Source organism: Asparagus officinalis, chromosome 3 (assembly GCF_001876935.1).
Source record: "Asparagus officinalis chromosome 3, Aspof.V1, whole genome shotgun sequence".
NCBI classification, from domain to species: domain Eukaryota; kingdom Viridiplantae; phylum Streptophyta; class Magnoliopsida; order Asparagales; family Asparagaceae; genus Asparagus; species Asparagus officinalis.
In genome coordinates, this window is record NC_033796.1 from 55,746,662 (window position 1) to 55,769,503 (window position 22,842).

Below are 22,842 nucleotides of genomic sequence, written 5' to 3' on the forward strand. Positions count from 1 at the left end.
ATTATATATCAACTCAGAACGAAACGGGTCAGAAAACCAAACTCAACTGCAGACCCGACTCACGGTCGGCCGCAGAACCACGCGCGATCGACCGGATCCAACGACCGAGACTAAAAACCCTACAGGGTTTTCCCAGTTGACTGCAGAACTCATCACGGTCGACCGCGAAAAGTCCAGAGACTTTTCTCAATCGTGTGCACGTTTTCGGTCGATCGCCGCGTCATCCGAGGTCGACCGCAGAACTGCCAAAATGTCTCTTGCTGTTTTTCCTCCTGTCATCGTCGTTGTGCTCGCCATTTCTTCATGACATTCATGTAACTATAATCCAGGGGATAAAAATTACAAAAAGCGGATGTTTTTAGTTAACTTGACTGTTAGTGATCTGTGTATGAGATCATCATTAGATATATCTCCAATAATAAATTAAGCGGTCGGAACTAGATTAGGAAATAACTGTTTGAGAACGCCACATATAAACGTGATTATACCCTAATTTTGACTCTCAATATTTAGCTTTCCCATATAAACGTGATTATAAACGTGATTATACTTCTAATGTTTTTTAGTTCTAACTCCCTTTTTTTCTTCTCACATATATTTGAACGTGACAAAATTCTAGTTTCTGTATAATTTATTTTGTTCTGCTTCCTTAATGAAAATGAGGGTCTCTCTTGAAATAATTTTGAGTATGAAATTTTTCAGAGTTGTTTATTGCATGACTGCTACAATTTTTTTCTAGTTGTACTGAACATATTAGCTTACCATTTCACTTGCGTATTAATATGAGTTGGTCACATTATCAAGCATATGTGCTAGGGACATTGTTTTATTTGTTATATGGAGAGAATGCCATTTTTAATAACCACGTGAGCTGATTTTTTTTAATTTTATAACATTGTTTTATTTGTTTTATGTAGAATATGGAACCTTCAAAAACTAGAGATGCTACATTGAGTTGCTTTGTTGCATATGTGGCATGTATAGTGTGTGCTTACTTTATGTTGTTTGAGAATAAAAGAGAACTAACTCCTAGGGAACCAACCGAGTTGAGAGATTCATTGAGAAACTTGTGGAGGAAATGGGAAAGGTAGCCACTGCCATTGTTGGTTTGAAGGAGCGAACTTGGGTTGAGGTTCTTGCTGATAAGGTTTTTGGTTTTCAAGATATTTCCATAGATGATCTTGAACTGGTTTTCGATGAATATTACAAGAATGAAGTTGAAGCGAAGGCTTTTATGGTATTGCCTGAACCAATACAAAGAAAGAGGATTCTTAATGTGTTGGAGAGGATTGGTAGGCGACCAACTATGGACAACGTTTAGAGAGGAACTACTTGTTTCGGAAACATGGATAGCACCCCTTAATAAATGGTTCACAGTTTAAATTATTTTTCTAGTATGGATAGTCATTTTAGAGATTGCACTTTATTATTTTATTTTAAACTTAATGATTCTAGTTTATTGTCAATTATGTGTGTTGGAGTTTGATATGAATTGAGCTTACAATAAGACTATGATTCTTATTAATTTCAGCTAATTTTTAATAGCACTTTTATTTTTCTCAGCTCAATATATTTTTTCTTAGAGATTGCTTTGCTGGTCATGGTTTGCTGAACATGCTTATGTTGTTGGAAATGGCTATTTTGCACTTTGGGAATTACCTTAGCAGTATTTAGTTTTCCCCCTAGAAATGGCTGTTTTTATCATAACAAAATTACTGTAGCAGCGACATATGGTGTATGGTTTTGGCCTACTCTTGGTGTTGCTCGGTTTTTGGCTTGCCTGGTCCACCCCACTAGGTGGGACATTTTTGTAGCTGCTTCATGTATAGCAGATAGGTTGGCTCCAGTTTTTTTTGGTTTTGTTCAGGAGCTTTATGTTCATAGCTCAATAGTCTTTTGTAATAGGTTCTTATGTGTTTTTGTAACCTTTTGTTACAAGTGAGTGATGCCTTACTTGATAATGTGGTTGCTTCAAAGTTCATGGAAACATTATGTAACTTTTAAATATATCAATGAAAATTTCTCTTTACAAAAAAACATGGTTATGTGCACAACTTGTATTTGCTCGAAAATTTCTTTCTCATGTTCTGTGGGTGGCATGTGACGTACAGGGAGATATCGAGATACTTGGTGGCATTTGATTTGCAAGGGACTTTGAGAGTTTGTTCTTTAGGTAGAGCAGGCCTAAGGACTTGTTTGAACTCAAAAAAACATGGTCATGTGCACAACTTGTATTTGCTCTTATAGATTTGTCTTTTGCTGATGCTCCCTTGCTATCCTCAATGTTGCGTATCATACCCTTTGATGCGAAAATGGTAAGAATAACTTTATTATATATATATATATATATAAAGCAAATCAACTATGAATATTGGTCTTCAATTGATGGCAACAACAACTTTATTTCTATTTCAATGACAATCCAAACAAGAATAAAATGGAAGCAACAAGTATTAATTACTTCTTAGTAATATTTTCAAATATTATCCAAACAAAAAAAGTAAATGAAGAGGAAGAAGTTTTACTTCCATTACTTCTAAAAATATACGAAACAAACAAAAAAAATGTTATTTCCGCTACTTCCTACTTCATAGTTTTGGAAGTTACTTCCAAAACCTACTTCTTACTTCCAATACTTCCATTATCCAAACGGGCCCCAAGGGCCCGTTTGTTTGCACTGAAGTAACTATGAAATAGCGGAAGTAGATGAAGTAAAGGCTACTTCTCCTACTTCTAGGTAAAAATATATGTTTGTTTCTCTTGAAAATCTTCTTCCGCTACTTCCTTAACTGATGACGTGGAGTCTACGTGGCATCTTCACTTCCTTGAAAATTTTTCGTCTTCAAAGACTCGGAAAAACCACCGAAGTTGATAAAAGTGGGGTCCACCCAAAAAAAACGCTACTCAAAACTGTAATTAGAATTTCACCCCGACTTCACCCTTATCTGTATCCTCAAAACCCACCGACCATCTCTTTTTCCTTCTATCAAAATCACAACTGATTTCGCCATCTCCTTTCCTTCTATCAAAATCCAACCGACTTCGCCCAACGACTTCGTCATCTTCGCCTGCTCCTCCTCAAACTCGCGGTTCTATTCCCCGCCGTCTTCGCGGCAAAAAATCCCCTTCCTTCTTCATCGTTCTTCATCTTGGCTTCATATAAAAGGTATGTAAAAGTTAAGAATTTGATTTTTATTGTAATTAAATTCATGAAATATTACCATATTACTTGTACAAATCTTTCATAAAGCTTGATTTTTTAGTAATGGTTCAATTTCTGAAGTCTTTTAGAACACAGGGGTTTCTATCAAGGTCAATTATTTCGATTCTCCATTAATACGCATTTAACCATATTTCTGTTCAACATATTGGCTTGCTAAGAGAGTTGTTGTCCAACATGCTATTGCTATTTTAAGTCCAAAGGGTGAGGTTGTCTCTAAGGAGCTGCATTATGAGGGTGCTATCCTTGTAGGATTCTTCTCCAAGAGTGTCCAGCTCCGCAATTGCTTCATCAAATGCCTGATAATATTGTTCGGCATAAGATGCATATTCTTAACATGTCAGGGGTGTAGAAAAAATGTTTTAAGAAAAAGTGCTTTTTTTTTCAAGAGTGTTGCTATTTTAAACAGATTATTCACTATGGCGTTGACCAAGCTGTAAGAAATCTTAAAATCATGATTTCTTTTAATTGTTTTATGCTATTAACATATTACACGGGTATATACTTTCAGTAGGGATGTTCATGGGATAGGTCAGACTGGTTTTTCAACTAGATTATTGTGTGACTTGATTTTATTATAAATATTATGCACTGGTTTTTTGACTTGTTAATTGTATAAATTTTTTTTGCTAACATGATGTTTGCTAGAAACGTATATCATTCTTAAACTCAATAGTGAAGGTATGAACCAATATTCATAATCATACTAGTGTCAGGTAACTTTTACTAAGGACAACCAACGGTGAACATTATTACTATGGATTTTACATCATATTGTTGCGACTGTGCTTATATATATTGATGAAAACAACTGCCTGAGAACATTTTTTTTTTGGTACAATTATACTCAGCTTATGGACAGTTTATACTTTGCACTTTTTAGATCTACCAAACTGGGGATCTTTCTAAGTGACTTAGGCACTGTTTGGCAACCAAAAAAAGTGTCTTATCTAAGAGCTTGTGTCTTATTGACTTGATCAATAAGCTAGTAGAGCTGTTTGGTGACAAAAATAGGAGAAGATTATTTTGGAGATTGTGTCTTTTGCAAGTAGTTTTTGGAAAGCTATCTCAAGTAGCGTTTGTCTTTGGGAAGGAGCTGCCAATTTTTCTTCTTCCGTTTTTGCCCCTAATAATTCTAATTTTATATCAATATTATTGTATGTCTTTTTTAGTCATTTAACAAATTTAAGCTAGTTGTACAGCTACTTTTGCCAAACAGCTCTAGTCAATCAGCTAGCTACACAGTTAACAGCTTTCAGCTACAATTTCACAGTTTTCAGCTAGCTTTACAGCTTTCAGCTATAATCTCATAGCTTTCAGCTAGTTTTGCCAAACAGAACCTTAACATCCCATTTTCACATGCTTTTAGAAATTATGTTAGCTTGATATACATTGTTAGCCATAACTGAATAGTTTGCTAGAGTAATTCTTAACAGGTTCATATGAGTAGTGTCATGCGTGCATGCTTCTCCCTTGAATACATGCCCTTTTATATTAATCCTTCCTCCTACACTTGATTTCTTCTTGTCTATTGAATTTGGTCCTTGAGAAAGTATACAGTGAACTAAAAACTTGTAGTCACATCTGAGTCACGACGAAGAAAGTATACACTAAAGTATACAGTGAACACTCCAATCGCTGAGTTGGCAATCTGAGTCACGACGAGAATGCCAACTCACCGGCCGCTGTCGGTGATGGCCCCCACATCCACAACGACAACAGCAGGCAAATGTGTTTATCCAACGCAAAGACACAGCGGATCACGTGTTCCGAGTGCAACGCGTTCGCTCTCTCTACGTCATCGTAGTTCAAAAAGAGAAGAATACTTGGACGGGGGGTACCTATTCTTATAACTCGTCTGCTTTACGTCAATTCAAGGGTTTAATTGATTTATCGGATACTTTCTCATGACAATGAGGCTCAATGCGCACAATAACGGCGCACGCATTTTCAAAAATCTAGTATTTCATTTTATTTTTTGATATATTCTTAAGTTTTTGTTGTGATTGTAGCGTAAAATTTGTTCATAATTTTGATCCATAGAACAGAAATTAGATAGCGATTATGAAAGATATTTATTATTAGAGGGCTTTTTTTTTTATACTTGATAATCAGGGCTATCAGCCCCAGCTTAAAATTTGAATTCAAGATTGAAAATTCAAACATCCATTTTATTTTGTGGCGAAATTGCACTTACATATCCTATTGTTTCTAAAAAAAAAATTTACTTATATACCCCAAGTTTTAAAGCGGAGCGAAAAAAAACCCAAGTTATAAAAAAAAAGTGCAGTTAGTTACTTTCTATTAACTAGTCGTGAGAATATTCTGAGCGTGCTGCCTCATGTGACTAATTTAATTGCCAACTATCTTAGGTATTGTATTAATTACCATTTCTATCAACTCCTTTCTTTTTATTAAATATCTTTCCTCTTTCTTCATCTTCATCTTCTTCCATGTAAACACAATTCCATTTTTCATCTAATTAATACCCCCATGCTATGTCAAAATCAATCAAAGGAGGTGACTTTACCTTCAAAACGAATCGTCAAGCCTTAAAACCTTCAAAATCTAAGCATTTTACTCCAATTCGAAACTCTAGAATTGGGGTGACTTGCTGCAGCTCGTTGTATTCCTCAACTGAAACTTTGGGAGATAGATTTTTTTAAGGGTGAGTGGGGTGGGTGGGGGTTGGATTTTAGGAACATTAAAAACCCTAGTTTTTCATTGTAGAACTAGGAGAGAGAAAGAGAGATTTTAAGAAAGTTAGTTGTAACTGTAAAGTTTTGGGGTTTTAACAATGGGGGGTTATTTAGGCAGAAGGGTATTTCTATCATTAAAGGTTAAATTTAATGTTGTTTAGCAAATTCACATGATGAAATTTGAGGTGTATAAGTGTTTTTTAGGAATACAATAAGGTATTTAAATGAAATTTAGCCTTTTTATTTTTGTTGGATGTGAGGTAATATACATGAAGTTCATAGAAATAAATTTTAAAAGATTCCAGTGTGTTCTCCATCATGTATCAAGGGGCAAAAAATCCAGCAACTTTACGAAAATCTTGAAAAGTTAAATTTGATGACATATGATACATGTGTTAAATATGTTGAAATCATTTGAAATTTGATTTCTATATAGTTAATGTGCAGAGTAGATCACATCCAATAGCTTAGATTTTAAAATTTTAAAAAGTATTTGAAATCTGGATTGATAGTATCCACTTACAGGATACTATAAATAGTAGCCTAGTCCAACTATTTTTTATGACTATGTGAACATAGAAATAAGGTAATGAACATATAATACACACTATGGTCAAAATCATCTATGTTAACTAGCACATCTAAATAAGGTAGATAACTTTAGTTTACATATTGATCTTGTCAAATTCACCCTACGAAAGAGGGTTTTATTTTTTACGTGGGTTCAAGATTTTCAATAGACTGAAGAGTCTATTGTTAATTACTAAAGAAAGAATTCTTCGATTAGGAGTCAACAAATATCATCAAAATAAAAGAAAACTTATAAAGCAAGAAAGTACCATGATTTTATTTTAAAAAAATGGTCGCGTACCCCAAGTGTATATATTTCCATATGAAATCTTAGACTAGAGATGTGGCGTTTGAAACTTGAATTTGGGTTCGTCTTAGAGACATGAGATAGAGTTTGGACTTTGAGGTTCCAGTTTGGTGACGTACATGTAAATTTTAGATTTAAAATTCCAGCTTAACGACGAAGAGACCAAATTTGATTTGGATTCCAATCAAATCTATTTTGATCCACTTTAAAGACGTAGAGGTCAAATTTATTGGATTCCGATTTAACAATGTACATGTCAAATTTTTAATTTGGCCCAGTTTAACGACATAGAGGTCAAATTTTAGATTTTGGGATTCCAGTTTGATGACGTGAGGTCAAATTTGATTTGGGATCCAGTTTAACAACATGGAGATCAAATATGATTTTGGCACAATTTAATGATGTAGAGGTCAATTTTTATTTGAGATATTTAAGATCCAGTTTAACTATATAGAGGCCAAATTTAATTTTCGCCTATTTTAACGACGTACAGGTCAAGTTTAGTTTGGATTGCAGTTTAGTGACATAGATGTTAAATTTGGTTTGGGTTCTAGTTTAGCGACATAAAGGTCAATTTGTAATTTAACCCATTTTAACAATGAAAAAGTCAAATCGATATTTTTCAGTTTAGGACGTAGAGGTCAAATTTGGTTTTAGTTCCAATTGAGCAACGTAGAGATTAAATTTGGTTTGGGTTCCAGTTTAGCAATGTAGAGGTTAAATTTGATTTTTGTTGAAATTGTATATTTTCATCTAGTTTAACAACTTAGGGGTAGACACAATTAAACCTTTTGATTTTGATTGTGTTCACATTTTTATACGAATATATCTTGTGATGTATTTTTTACACCGCATTTTATTTTCTAGCCTTTTCTTTTAACACCAAATTTTTACCGAGTTTAAGGATATAAAGGTCAGTGCAGTGACTTTCATATTTTATAGGATTTGTTTTTTATTTCAACATTTTGAGGAATCAATCTGCAATTCATGGAATTTTATTGACGAACGGACAATTTCTGCAGTTTCAAAATTTTATCGCTAGTTGAATTGCAATTTTCCGTGATTTCTGAATTTTTTTAGGGGGACCAAACAGCAATTTCTACACTAGATTGCAAAACTAGGCCGAAATATATTTTTTTGTAGTTTTCCAATGTGTAAACTACGAATTCTGCAAGTTTTACAGTTTTTAGGGTGTAAGCTACAAATTCTAGATTTTTTTACAAAACTGGGATGAAATACAATTCTTGCAATTTTTTTGGACTGAAATGTAATGTCTGCAATTTTCTTTTAGATGGATTCCACAAATTTCAGACTAATCTGGATTAATTTCATAATTTCGAAATTGTTCGGACTGGTTTTAACAAACTTCAGGGGGCTATTTGCAACTTCTAGAGGTTATTTACAATTTTTTGAAGTTGAGAGACCATTCTGTAATTTACAGAATTTGTGCACGACATTGTTTACATTGTATGGAATTTGTGAAGGGCTTATTTGAATCCCTACATTTTGTGCGAATATATGCTACCGCAATTAATTTGTATGAAATTTAATAGCAACTTGATGCCATATTATTTGTAGAATAGAGTTCCCGTTAATGAGTTTCTTTAGACCTATAGAACTATAGCCCTCTTATTTTCTTTTATAATTAGGAATCTCAAATTTATGAACCATCTTAATTATGTCTCCAAATTCTGGCAGGACTTCCCTTGAGAGATGCCTATATGTATGATTAGGCTTGTGATCCATTAAACATCGCAGAGAAGAATCAATCAAGAATACGAGCCTTGGTCCAAAGGTATATAAATTTCTTAATCGCTCGCTCTCTAAAATAATTGCGAATTCCTTTAATTCATATTTTTTTTGTTTTCTCTCTTTTCCTCGCATGAACTGCTTTCTTTATAGATCTTGCTTTCCTTTTTTTTCCTTTTCCTTTTTCTTTTCTTTCTTTTTTTTTCTTTTTGTCAAAACAATTGTCAAAGCATTATAAGATCAAATTGAAAACATTAATGGGCATATGGGAGTACTGGGACTCCCAATGACTATAGAGATTCGGGGAGAGTATAGGGACTCTGAATGAGTGCAGAGACTCGGGAAGAGTACGGGGACTCTAAAAGAGTGCAATGACTTTGTGGGGGGACTACAAGGACTCTAAAAGAGTGCAGATCTCTGAATGTGAGTACATGTTGAATCAGAGATGCAAGCCCAGAGAGGGGTGAATAGGTTTGCTATCGTATTTCGTACAAACACAAAAATTACAACTCATATAATAAATATATGAAAATAGTTATTTTGAAGTCGACAATTCAATATTTTGGATTTTAATAGAACATGTCACTTACTTTTTTAAAAAAATTTCATTTACCCGAGGGGGAGGAGGCAAGGGCTTAGGAGAATAGGAACCACATCAAAATACTTCCCTCCGAACTTCAGTGAGATGACTAGGCTGAACGAAGCTAAGGCCCACGTATTATTATCGAGAAAAGTTGGGGAAAACAAACTAAAGCCCAAACCTCTATTAAAAAAAATAAAAGCACAATGCCCAATTCCTCTAAAACAAAATCAAGTAAGGCCTGATAATTAATGGGTCACTCTCGGGTAACTGTGATTTTAGGATGCGTACGGTACCGTATGTTACGACGATCATCCTCTTATAATCGACGAAGGTCCGTATATGATATTTGTTTGGGTTGTCAAGTTTGAGACTTCAGCATTTCTTTTAAAAAAATACTGCATTTTCTTAAATCTATTTTCAGGTAACCCCTAGATTTTTGGGGGTTATTTGAAGATATATATATTGACAGTTAAGCGGCATCTCCAAACTTTTTACGGTTGTCTCAAAATGAACCAACCTTCTTGGGGTATTGAGTGAAATGAACCCTTAAATTCAAGATGAGATCACTTAAGAGTATTTTAGGAGCATATTCAAATCTTTGCTGAACCAAGAGGCCGCTTACAAACTAAAAGCCGAAGTTACACAATTATGTTCATCACAATGCATCTTCTGGTGAAGAATATATTTTCATAGTATTCTTAAGATTTTATTGGTTGTTCATGATCCCCTCAGCATTGTGTTGCAAAAAAGAAAAAAGAAAAAAGAAAAAGAACATTTGAAGTTTTTCAATGTTCAGAATTAATTCATTCAAAGTTAGTATTGCGTTTTGGTTCTCTTTGTTCAAACAATTGAGAAAATAAAGTCAAAAATGAGAAACGTATTGGAAAAAAAGAAGAAGAAGAGCTTGAGGATTAGGAATATGCTTTACGCAATCCCAGGCCTTCCCCGAATAATTTTAAAAGAATATGTTCCATTGTTATTCACGTAAAGTTCAAGGATGAGCTCAAATGCTCCAATAATTAATCAGAAGTTTTGCTACTGTTTTTGGTCTGTATTCCAAGTGAGAATAAATTTCTCATGATTGAAGCTTATTGCCGTAAAATACCACTCTTATGGATAGGGTATATGAGCATATTCCCCTATAAAACTTAAATTAGGAAATACGAAGTATATGAATAGAAAATTTTGAGAATAGTTATCAAAGTGATGATCCTTACACATCACTTATTTATGAAGAATCTCATTCCTTGCCGAATTTCTATTAAGAAGCGGGAACCTTTTATCATCTACTTGTAGTTTTTACGGTGTCGTGTAGTTTAATTAAGTTTTGAAGTGCATCACAAGAAAAATAAATAAATAAATACCAAGATAACGATGATATTTTACCCAAAAGATTGTCTGAATCATATGATTATTCTTAAAAGGCTCTATGAAATTCACTGTAAAAGGAACAGTAAGCTCGTAAAGGGTAATTTTTATGCAATTCATGTGCTATTTCTTAATACGAGGTAGACATTTCGTTATGGGCCGGTATGGATATACGTTGGAGTTTGGCGAACATGCAGCTGGTTTAATTTCTAAACTTGGGCTTCCAGATTGATATGATACACAGTAGGCTGGATATATGAAATATGAGCCCAACAATATATTTCCTATCACAGTATCTAAATCAGCAAGATTAGCCATAACCAAAAGTTTAGGGGCATCTATCGCGTATAACCTGGACGATTGGAAATTTTCAATACGATTTATATCATGATTTTGAGTTCGATTTTAAACTGGATTTAAAAAAAAAAAAAAAACTAAAAACCAAAAGGTTAAAAACTTTTTCTCTTCTTCTGACCAAAACCTTTAAATGGGTTCAGGCCCAATGGTCTTGACAAAGTGGGCAACGGGCCCATCTATTTTAATACTTAGTTTTTTGTTTTTGTTTTTTTTGATTATCAGTCTAGAGTCAGGACTTAATTTGTCTCCCCCACACCCACCCCAATTTAATTGGATTTGCTAAGCACGTAGAAACTGAGTTAAAAACTTATACTGTGGATGATTCTACAGGTTGGTATCATTTTTATGGATTAAAATCTGAACGTTTTACATGTTGATATCTTTAACTCAGAATTATTTTTATTTATAGTCTTTAAATCTGATTTTCAAGATGCAAGTCCATTAGGAATTAAATCTAAATTGCTTTGACATGATCTTACAGGCTATATCAATATACTAGAGATCCGAACATGTAACAAGCATGAAAGTAATGATTTTATACTTAACAAGTGGCTCCTTTTGTTTACATGTTTAGGTTTTGGCCATCAAAATTGAAACAGATTAAGGTCAAGATACGGAATCACCAAGTTTGAATTAGGCTAAATAGCACTTACATATCCTATTATTTCATCTACTTTTTACTTATATATCTTAACTTGTGTTTGGTAGCAATAAAATAACCTAAAGCTTTTTAAACTTGCATTTATATACCCTTACCTATTTTTTGTAGCACTTATATACCCTAAAGTCATTAAAACTTGCACTTAAATACCCTAAAGTTTTTAAATCTTACACTTAAATACCCTAATGGTTTTAAAACTCGCAGTTAAATACCCTCAAGTTTACATAACTAAGGGTATATAAGTGCTACTTGTAAAAACTTTAGAGTATTTAAGTGCTAGTTGTAAATGTTGAAGTGATTAATATGTGAGTATAGTGTCACATCAGATAAGACAAGAAAGAGTGATGAGTTTAAATAGTAGTTTGGGTCAATACCTGATAGCTATAGCTTTTGGGTTAAAATTGATTCCTAAGTTCTGTTTAAGGACCATTGACTCTAGGTTGGGCCCAGTTTATCCCCAAACCCTAAAAACGATAGGGGGTATTTAAGTGCCGCTAAAAAAAAGTGAGTGTATATACGTGCAAGTTTAAAAATTTTTAGGATATTTTTTTCTTTGCTACCAAATACAAGTTAGGATATGAGTGGCGAGTAGTTGAAAGAATAGGGTTGCTTAAGTGCTATTTGGCCTTTGAATTATGAGCATCTACCTTTCTCAATTGAGGACAGCCGTAAAGCAAGTGGACGAGCCCGACGCTCTCCGTCTTTAGGATCTCCACCGACTGCACGTGGGTGTGAACATCAGGAAAGGGATAGTTCAGATGACCCATTACCAAAGTGGATCAAAGCCCATCCGAACCCCATCCAGTCATCCTTCCGGATTAGGGGCCCATGTGCTCGAATAGTTTGGAGCTCACCCGGTTCAAATCTCACTAAAAAGGGGAGTGGCTACCAAGTGATTTATCACGCTATTTTCCCACTACCTTACTCGAGAAACCTTCATACATCTTTGTATTTGTTCTTTTTTCCTCCATGATGCGAGTCCATGGATATTGCGAAAAAGGTTGATGTTAGAAAATATAGGATTTTTTAAGAGTTAATTGCAGACACACTCTTATCCTGTAGATTGTTAGCTACTCAGTATCCTGACTTTTCATTAGCAATTAGACCATATGATATTTCAGATTGAGTTATCTCCCTGCGATTTGGGAAAAAAAATCCATGGTATTCCGATAGTATTGTAGAGCGACCTTTTCCGTAGGTGTTGAAGACACGTCTACTTTAGCGCCCCAAGGATAGATCCTAACCATAAGAGGTAATTGAATTTCCTTGGACGCCTGAAACTTTGATTGCAGCCCTTCAAAGTCCCTCCTCGACTCTTCGAGAGACAGACGACTTGATCGAGCCTCTGCCTCAGTCGTAATCCTGTGACGCTTCTCGGACTCGGCCTTCGCCTGTAGATAAACCATCCCCCTTTGAAGATCCTCGATGGTTCCCACCTGCTTGGAGAACTGGATCCGAAAGCTCTTGAGGAGCTCTTCTTTCTCATCCAGACTCCGACGCTAAATGTCTTCTTTATGAGCCAATTCGGCCTCCAAGACAGCGATTCTCTTCTCTGTCTCTTCCTTGACCGACTTCTCCTTCGCGAGCCCTCCTTGGCATTCCAAGGAACACTCACGTCGATTGAACATGGCATGTCCTAGCAAAGTCCCCCGAGCTAAACAAGCTTGAAGAGCTTGGTGTATGCCAACACTTGGCATATCGTCTAAAATCCTCTTATCAGCACCATTCTCTATCTGGTCCGACGGAGTTTCAGCTCTCCCCTCGATGCCGTCGTCCACCCCAATTGGCTCCTTGCCAGGACGACAAGACGCCTCAGAGATAGTACTGGGGCCGACATCATCCTTTTCGATCGCTAAGGCCGTTGTCTCCGAGAAGACTCGTCTATCCGCTCCACATTTTCCAAGCAGTTAAGCTGAGTTACCAGCGGACCCATTTCGGCTGGTTGGGATCTCACAACCGATCCGATTGGGCGCCGCCCCTCAACCCTTGTCCTTCCTCTCTTCAGAGATAATGTTAGCTGCTTGAGGCATCAAGACAATCACCTCTTTAGCACTGAAAGCCCCCTAGGCTTCTTATGGGGCCTTGCAGTAGAGCTCGTCCCCTTGACCCCTATATTCTTCTTGTGATTTTCCGCTAATAGAGGAATGAGGCTCGTCCTGGCCTAGAAGCTAGTGGAAGACAAGATCATGGATATGCCCGCCGTTTGGAGAGACATATCATCAAACAGATCCTCGCTCTCTCGTGGCCTGGCATAAGAATGGACCTTTTCCAGATCCATCATCTCGAAAACACTAAGGGGGTGTTTGTTTCAAAAAAATTTAGTATTTGGGTGGGATTTTAAATTCTAGGATCAAAAAGTGGGTTATTTTGGGTTTTAGAATTCCATAAAACTTGTTTGTTTTAAAACAAATTTTAGAATATCAAATCCCCAAATAATAAAAAAGTATTATATTTAAGGATATGTGAAATCCTCTTTTTTGGGTGGGATGTGGGGTGGATTTTAAAAGTGTTAGACAAATTAAGGTTTTCAAATTCTAAAAAGTTTGAAACAAACAAAAATATTACAAATTATAGTATTCCAAATCCTAAAATATTGTTGAAACAAACAAAGTTTTAGGAATCCCAACCCATAATAAATTACCTATGGATTTCAAATCCCATGATGAAATCCATATCTTAAAATTATAGGATTTGAAACAAACAACCCCTAAGGGTAACTGGCCTCAAAGCGTATTCATTCACCTCAGACCGCTCCGAGCAGGCGAAGACGTTGTCGCCGTCATAGACCCATACGAATCGCCTCCTTCAGTCCTCATCCAACTCTAAAAAATCAGAAGCAAGCTGGAACTCTCCACGATAATGGAAAGAATAATGCGGGTTCTTCTCAGCTGACCCCATGCTGATCAAATACCCAAGCAATCTCAAGCTTGGTTAGACTCCTACACGGTGACAAATGATGATGAAAGCCACCAAAACCCTCACCGCGTTCGGATAGAACTGGGAAAGGGAGACTCCAAGAGTGGCATGCACCTCCTTAATGAAAGGGTGTAAGGGCAGCCATAAATCATGCCCCAAGTGGACCAAGTACAGCGGTACTCGACCCTCGCCATTACAATATACTGGCTCGCTTATCTCTGGCGCTGCTAATGTGAGAGTCCGAGGGATGTTGTATTGATCATACAACCCCACCAGATTGTCCATATGAACCGTTGAGCGGATAAGTAAAAAAATAGCGAGACTCTCCTTGTTACGGCTGGAGTTTGAAACTTGAGAGACCATGGATGACTTTTTCTTAAGAGAGTTTAGAGGAATATCAGAAATTTTTCAAAGCAAAAGTTCGTAAAAGAGCTATCTTGGCCTCAAGAGGCTATTTATAAGCTTTCAAGGAAGAGTAAAGATGAATGGCAAATGATGCTGTGATTTTCAAAGCGACCAGGCTAGATCCACCTCAAAATCTAAAGCAGTTCATTCAAAACACGAAGCGTCACCCTCATTTAATGCCTCGCATCCTAATACTTGAAAAGTGGAAGATCCTTCCTTATATCCAAGACACTTCGTCTCCCAAAAAGACGGTTCAAATCTTGGATGACATCAGCCATGAATAGCGGAGCGGTGGTCAATGATGATAAGCTACATCTCTAAGACAAAGACTCCTCAGTTTCTCGTCCTCAGCAGGCCTGTATTAATCAGAGCATATCTTATTTCTCTCTGAATCGACTGAAAACCGACTTTAAGTAAAAGGGGCCCACTGTCACTACTCGATCATATCGGAATTATGAAGACCTAGGCACCTCCGTAAGACCTAAGCACCCAACCTCAGGGTTGTCATTCTGCCAAAAAGGTATTGGTAAGCCTAAGGTATGAGTATTAAGTGTAGGGCCAATACTTAACTGATCTAAAAACTTGATCAGTCATCTGTCGAGTTCTGGTCAATTGAACGCTCAGCCAAGATAAGGCATCAAGTGAACTAGTTGTCATAAGTCCCCATCACGGGTCGACATATTACAACTAACTTACCTCAGCTAACATCTCAGATGAGAATAAAGCAACAAAGTTAAAAGAATATAAACAATGAAGGCACGCTAAAAAATAGAGTCAAAAGTTAACTTTTATTCAATAAGAGTAAACTTCATTACAAACTCCTTTACAAAAAAATGAAGGAAGAGAAACATGCATGTCATCAAAGCTCTCAACCAAATTCGGGAGTCGGACTTGGCGGACTCCTAATGGCAACAATCGAAGAAGACTCCCCAGGGGCCCTAGTAACATGCTCGACCTCATCATCATTCACTGATAAATCCAACCCGCCTCCAATTTTCTCGACATCCTTTAACAAGCCAATACAACAAGAGACGCATGAAGGATAAAAGCGATCTTGCATAGGATGAAAGTCACGAGGCACCAAGGAGGCGAAATAATCGACCCTAACTTTACATGCTAAGGCTACTTCGGGCTTCTTTATAGGACCATAATGCCAGTCGTCAACCACATTCTTTTTATACTCCTTCGAATTTAGATGAGCGAGTTGGTCCTCCAATTTATCGACAAGGGCCATGGACGCCTGAAACTTTGATTGCAACCCTTCAAAGTCCCTCCTCGACTCTTCGAGAGACATGCGACTTGGAGTGCCCACCATGGGGACACTCTTCTTTTTTGAGAAGACATATTCCAAGTTCTGATCAATGACCTGATTTTACTCACCCTGAAGAACAACATCGGAGTTGCATCATCCAAGCTAAATGAAGTCAGAAGTTGCATCATCCAATCTAAGGAGAGTTAGCTTTGGCTAAGAGGAACTAACTATTGGCCTTCTTATTTTGATGATGTTTAACAAATAATTTACTTCTAATGTTGTTTTTCTAGTGTTTGTGGTTTCGTATTTACTCTAGGCAAACAACGAGTTGGAGGATGGATGAAATCGAGCCTTAACGATCATATCAAATGGAGGTTGGCGGAATTGTGGAGTGAAGCAACGTCAATTCAAGTTAAAGATCCAATTACAAGCTTCTTCCGTAAAGTTTACCAAGTCATGCTCATTGAAGACCTTCATCAAGCTTGGGTATATTTAGTATAGGTTTATATTATATGTGTTTAATACTCTAAGCTCAATATCATATACACACACATTTATTGGTTTCTTCGTATATATATATATATATATATATATATATATATATATATATATTATATACAATAAGTTTTGGTTTTATGCAGCCGTATTATAGTTATATATATAATATATGTGTTTTTGAGTTTTCATGTTTTATAATATGAAATCACATGTTTCATATTTATTATTGTGTTTTTAGTATATATTGCATAGATATTACAATTTTGTGAATATTATTTTCTTAGTTTTGGACTTAACATAATCATATACATATTTTATTAGTCTATATAGTCTATATAATATTGTGTAAAGTTTGCAAAACTGGTTTAGGCTAAATGTCAAAAAATTCACGATGTTTACATTTTCGTGTTTTGGATGATTTTTCAAAATGATGATTTTCATACAATGGGAAATGCAATTGGAAAATTCTTTTTGTAACATGTTCATTTACATGTTTATATACATTTCTCAAAGTTTCATAATTTTTGACTTCATTTGTTATTTTTAACAATTTTCAAAAGTCAAAAAATATATTTTCAAACTTGTTTTTTCTGTTGTGTCAGTTCGAGGTCGACGCCACGGTCGACGCACCAAGAGTTCTAAATCAGAATGTTTTATATTGCTCGCGGTCGACCGTGGCGGTCGACCGTAGCGAGTCCGAGAGTTTAGCGGTCGATCGCCGCGGTTGACCGTCGCTTGTCCAGAACAGTTCTTCGTCTTTTTGTTCTTCGCGGTCGACCGCCGATATGACCGTTGGACTCCAACGGCTATTTTCTGAGCTGTTTTTCTGGGGGCTTTGTTGTCTTTTTAGTGAGGTTTTTGCTGAAGTTTTGAGTGGGTATAAATACCCCATTGCCTTCAGCTCTCTATTTACAATTGAGAGAGTTTTTAAAACAAGTTTAAAGAGTTTTAAACAAGGGTTTAAGTTTGGTTTAAGAAGCTTTTAAGTATTTAGAAGTTTGAGTTTGTGAAATCAATTTCACAAGAGCTTGAGGAGATCATCTATTGGTGTTTGGGCATCCAACTATTCTCCTTCCATCTCTTGTCATCTATCAAGAAGTTTTCTAACTCTTTTCTCTAGCAATTTTATTATTGATTTTCATATTCTTATTATTACTAGTTTGCTATTTGAGTTAGATTTGATTTTATCTCATTGTTACACACACCCACTTGAGCTTATTGTATTTGCATTCATAATATATTTTGGGTTGTGAGAGTTGTAACATTGAGTGTGAGCTTTCATTGTGTTCTCATCCATAGTAGAGAACAAACATTTATTGTATTGAGCCTTATTGTGAGATTCACTTTGTAATACACTTGTATACCGAGAGAAGTGTGTGGCGAGAGTCGGGGATCATCCCAAGAGGAGTGGCGTCGGTTGGCGAACCTAGGGAGAGGCTGTAACCGAGCACTTGAGGGAGACATGTTATTCGGGTGAACGTAGAAAACCCGGTCGTGTTAGTGGATTTCTCCCCAAGAGTGGGAAGCGGAGACGTAGGACGGAAGGTCCGAACTCCGTGATCATTTGATTGTGTTTGAGTATGCTTTGGCGTTTATTCTTATTTGTGCTCATTGCTCATTTCGCCATTATCTCATTATTTTATATCATCCACTATCTTGCTTCATTTTGTTTACCCTTGTGTTAGTTTCATATCCTTGCACTCATTATTTTATATCATCCACTATCTTGCTTCATTTTGTTTACCCTTGTGTTAGTTTCATATCCTTGCATATATATCTCATAGTATATCTCTTTGCTAGGATATATTTCATTGTGCATATTGCTTATCCTAGTTCACATATCATGTTGTATTTCATACTTGCTAGGATAACTTGTTAATTAGTTTTAATTAGCATAAAATCAGATTAGATTAGCATAAGACCCTAATCACCCCCCCTCTAGGGTCTAACACTAACATCGGTACAATCCTCAAAAGCCTCAGCAACTTATCCGGGGAGTATTTGCTAAGCATACCATCAATTAGATGGCACAACTATCTTCAATCCCCCTAGAAAACCCTCTAGCAGAAGACCCACCATAAGGGTGGTTGTTTTTCTTAAAAAATAACCCTAACTTCTAATCGCCATCACAGAATAAATCTGGCCAGAGCATAGAATTTGATGAGGCTAAATATTACTAAAGCTCCAACTGTCGATAGCTCATATGAGCATAGGAGCAGTGAACAAGTATGTGATAGGTACATGAGACCATTAGGACTCTTTGAAGAAAACTCCCCTATACCAGGGGTGAAATTGGGAGAAAAACTTAGGGCCTGTCAGCTGATTGTTCTCAGGAAGAATGATCTTGGCCCTTCAACCGACGTCTTCACCACTACAGTTGCCTAAGCTCTGGTGGGCGAAGCATGCGACCCGCATGATCCCCATAAGAGAGAGTTTTCCATTCACAACATGGTCCAGTCCCCAGTACTTCCAGAGCTCCTTTAAGAAAACCATCACGGTTTGTCATTCTTAGGGAGTACAATACCAGTTGGTGGATTCTCTTTCCAAGAGAGTTTCCACCACAAAAGGTACCATGTAGCTTCTAGTCGTGCCCTCAACCCTTGCGAACTTGACCTGGAGAACGTCATTCAACATGATTCATGACGTCTGGGCAGTTTCTTTTGCCAAAGCCGGCATGTCAACCTTTCGCCTTCAAGGCCTTACTAAAGATTCAGACTCAAAAGAAACCTTGGCCGATGAGACGGTAAATAAAGTTTCGACTCATTCTTGTTTATCAACAAATTGTCCGCTATGGAAGCAAGCAAAATCCAACTAAAAGATGTTCTATATTGGAGGCCTCGTCCACTACAAAATTACCTTTAAAGCAGAGCCAAAGCAAGATCACAAGTGGTTCAATCTCTTTTTGAGCATCAGATGCTTGCAGAAGGATTTTTTTATGATGATGTAAAATACAGAAATAATAAAATGTTATTCAATATAAATTAACTTTGATCTCGTAAGGATCGAGGCTTCATTATGGCCAACGACCTAGGCGTCATGTAAGACCTAGGCATCCTAACAAGCCATTTGTACCTCATCAGGAATAAACCCAAGGCACAACCCTTTGGCCGACTCCCACAATATTCTATCGATCTTAGGAGAAAAAGTCCTAGTCAACTCTCAAGAGTTCTAGGCATTCGACTCCTCAGTCGAATTTCAAGACCATGGTACCTCTTCAGGGTAAACCCAAGGCACAACTCTTTGGCTGACTCCCATAATCTTCTCTCGGCCTTAGGGGAAGAAAAGCCCTAGTCAACTCTCAAGAGTTCTAGGCATTTGACCCCTCAGTCGAATTTCAAGACCATAGTACCTCTTCAGGGTAAATCCAAGGCATAACGATTCCTCAGTCGGATAACAAAGCCTTTGGCTCTTTATCAAGATAAGCCTAAGGCACAACATATGGTCGATTCCTCCGGCTCTCATCGATCATCATGGACAAGCCCTTGGTACCTCATCAGGAATAAACCCAAGGCACAACCCTTTAGCTGACTTCCACAATATTCTCTCGGCCTTAGGGGAAGAAAAGCCCTAGTCAACTCTCAAGAGATCTAGGCATTCGACTCCTCAATCGAATTTCAAGATCATGGTACCTCTTCAAAGTAAATCCAAGGCACAATGATTCCTCAGTCGAAAAACAAAACCCTTGGCTCTTTATCAAGGTAAGCCCAAGGCACAACATATGGTCAATTCCTCCGGCTCTCATCGATCATCATGGACAAGCCCTTAGTATCTCATTAGAAATAAACCCAAGGCACAACCCTTTGGTCGACTATCATAATATTCTCTCGGCCTTAGGGGAAGCAAAGCCCTAGTCAACTCTCAAAAGTTCTAGGCATTTAATTCCTTAGTCGAATTACAAGCCCTTGACTCTTTATTAAGGTGAGCCCAAGGCGCGACAGATGGTCGAATCCTCCGGTGCAACTCGACCATCACGACTAATTATAAGACCTTGAAACCTTATCAGGGGTAAAACCAAGGCACAATCACAGAGGACTCGTCCCCCATCGACTTATCAAGTTGACTCTCTGGTGTCGACACTAAAGACGATATTGGTCGGCACGAGAGATCCTGACCTCTCATACGAGTCGACATCTTTATATTGACTCAAGAGACGATTATTAGCTAAGACGAGACAACATTCCAACCAGTCGGACATGCCGACATTCCTGAGTCGACTCGAAAGGTGGTGTCGGTCGACCCCATCATCAATGACCACCCTACTTAGGGCACTCGACCACTCACTGGGAAATTCTCAGAAGCAACTGGAGGGACATTCCCTGCTACCAATTAAATTGAGAATTCGAACTCAGCTCCAAAGCTCTATCCCAGAGCATATGTCGACATTTTCGTCCACCTTGGACAAGCCTTATCTAGATTTGGCCTGATAGGTCTCCATGACTTATCAACTCAATCACTTCCCGAAAAATACGGAGACACCCTCTCCCATGCCGAAGTGACATCCCCTCCAGTCGCCAGTTGATACTTGTAAAATGAGGGATGATTCAGTATGCCCACGTGCCTCCTGCCACACTATCAACCACTTCCCGAAAAATACGGAGACGCCCTCTCCCATACCGAAGTGACTTCCCATCCAGTCGCTAGCTGATACTTGTAAAACGAGGGATGATTCAGTATGCCCACATGCCTCCTGCCACACTATCAACCACTGTTGGCCTCTTTGTTTTGATGATGTTTAACAAACAATTTACTACTAATGTTGTTTGTCTAGTGTTTGTACATTCTTATATATTAGACAAACAACGTAGTTAGAGGTTGGATGGATTGCGCTTCAACGATGATATCCAAAGGAGGTTGGCGGAATGTCGGGTTGAAGCCTATACAATTCAAGTTAAAGATCAAGTTCAAGCTTCATCCGCAAGTGTACCAAGTCAAGCTTAATTGAAGATCAAGATTGCTTGGGTAATGTAGTTTTAGATTTTATATTATGTGTGTTAATACTTTAAGCTCAATCATATACACACATACACGTTTTGGTTTTTTTGTTTATATATAGTTATATATATATACATATATGTTTTGGGTTGATAGTTTTCAAGTTTTACTATGAAATAATTGAATATAATTAGAAAACATATTTTTGTTTCATACTCATATGCATATATATGATTTCATCAATATCAATTTTAGTTAGTTATATGAAATCATGTTTTAGTGCATTATATGTGTATTTTGATAAAATACTACATTCATTGTTTATAGACTTCATAACAATAGTTTACATCTTTCTTCAAGTCTATAAAATCATTTTGTAAAGTTTCAAAAGTTGGTTTAGCCAAAATGTCAAAATTCACATGTTTATATTTTCGTATTTTGGACTATTTTGCAAAATGATGATATTTTTCATTTGGGAAGTCCTTTTTCGAAACCAGTCATTGTAGCATGTTTATTATCATGTATACAATCATTTCCCAAAGTTTTACATTTTTAGAATTTATTTGATATTTTTAAACAGTGTTTTAAAATCAGAAAAATAGTTTTCAGAACCTGATTTTCATATATCAGTTCTCGGTCGACCGCACCGGTCGACCGAATCTGTGTTCATTCCTCACTGGGCAGTAGAGAGTTCAAGGTTTCTTGCTGCGGTCGACCGAGAGCTTCCTTCGGTCGACCGAGAGCTTCCTTCGGTCGACCGGATAAGTCAGCTGATGTTTTTCTCGTGTTTGACCTGGATAGCGGTCGACCAAAATTTCGGTCCGTCGACCGATCGTTTCTGTCGGTCGACCGCGAATTTCTTCGGTCGACCGCCGCTTGTTCTGACTGCTTCCAACGGCTATTTTTGTTACCGTTGCTGGGGTGTTATTGGTCTTTTGTTTTGGGAGTTTTGGCTGAGTTTTGAGAGGGTATAAATACCCAATTGCTGATCTCTTTTCAAGTAATCAAGAAGTGTTTTAAACAAAGTTTTTAAACAAGGGTTTAGGGTTTTACTGTTTGTTTAAAAGATTGGGTTTCTGTTTACAAAGGAGGAAGTTTTCACTGCAGATTGAGGGATTCATTCTCAATCCTCTTCATCCTCTTCTTTGTGTTTATAGAGAAGTTTTCTAACTCTTTTCTCTAGCAATTTCGTTATTGATTTTCATATTCTTACTATTGCTAGTTTGCTATTTGAGTTAGATTTTATTTTACTCATTGTTACACACACCCACATTGAGCTTATTGTATCTTTCATACATAGTATAGTTGGGTGGTGAGAGATTGTA

General features: G+C 36.9%; 1 protein-coding gene across 1 annotated transcript in view; it reads left to right on the forward strand.

The window, feature by feature from the left end:
* Nucleotides 1,079–22,842, forward strand: part of LOC109835152 (zinc finger MYM-type protein 1-like) — a 31,038-nt gene continuing 9,274 nt past the window's right edge. Inside the window, exons 1-2 of the mRNA XM_020403139.1 lie at nucleotides 1,079–1,292; nucleotides 2,248–2,315. Of these exons, the coding sequence (XP_020258728.1) occupies nucleotides 1,079–1,292; nucleotides 2,248–2,315 (282 nt within the window). The remainder of the gene's footprint in view (nucleotides 1,293–2,247; nucleotides 2,316–22,842) is intronic.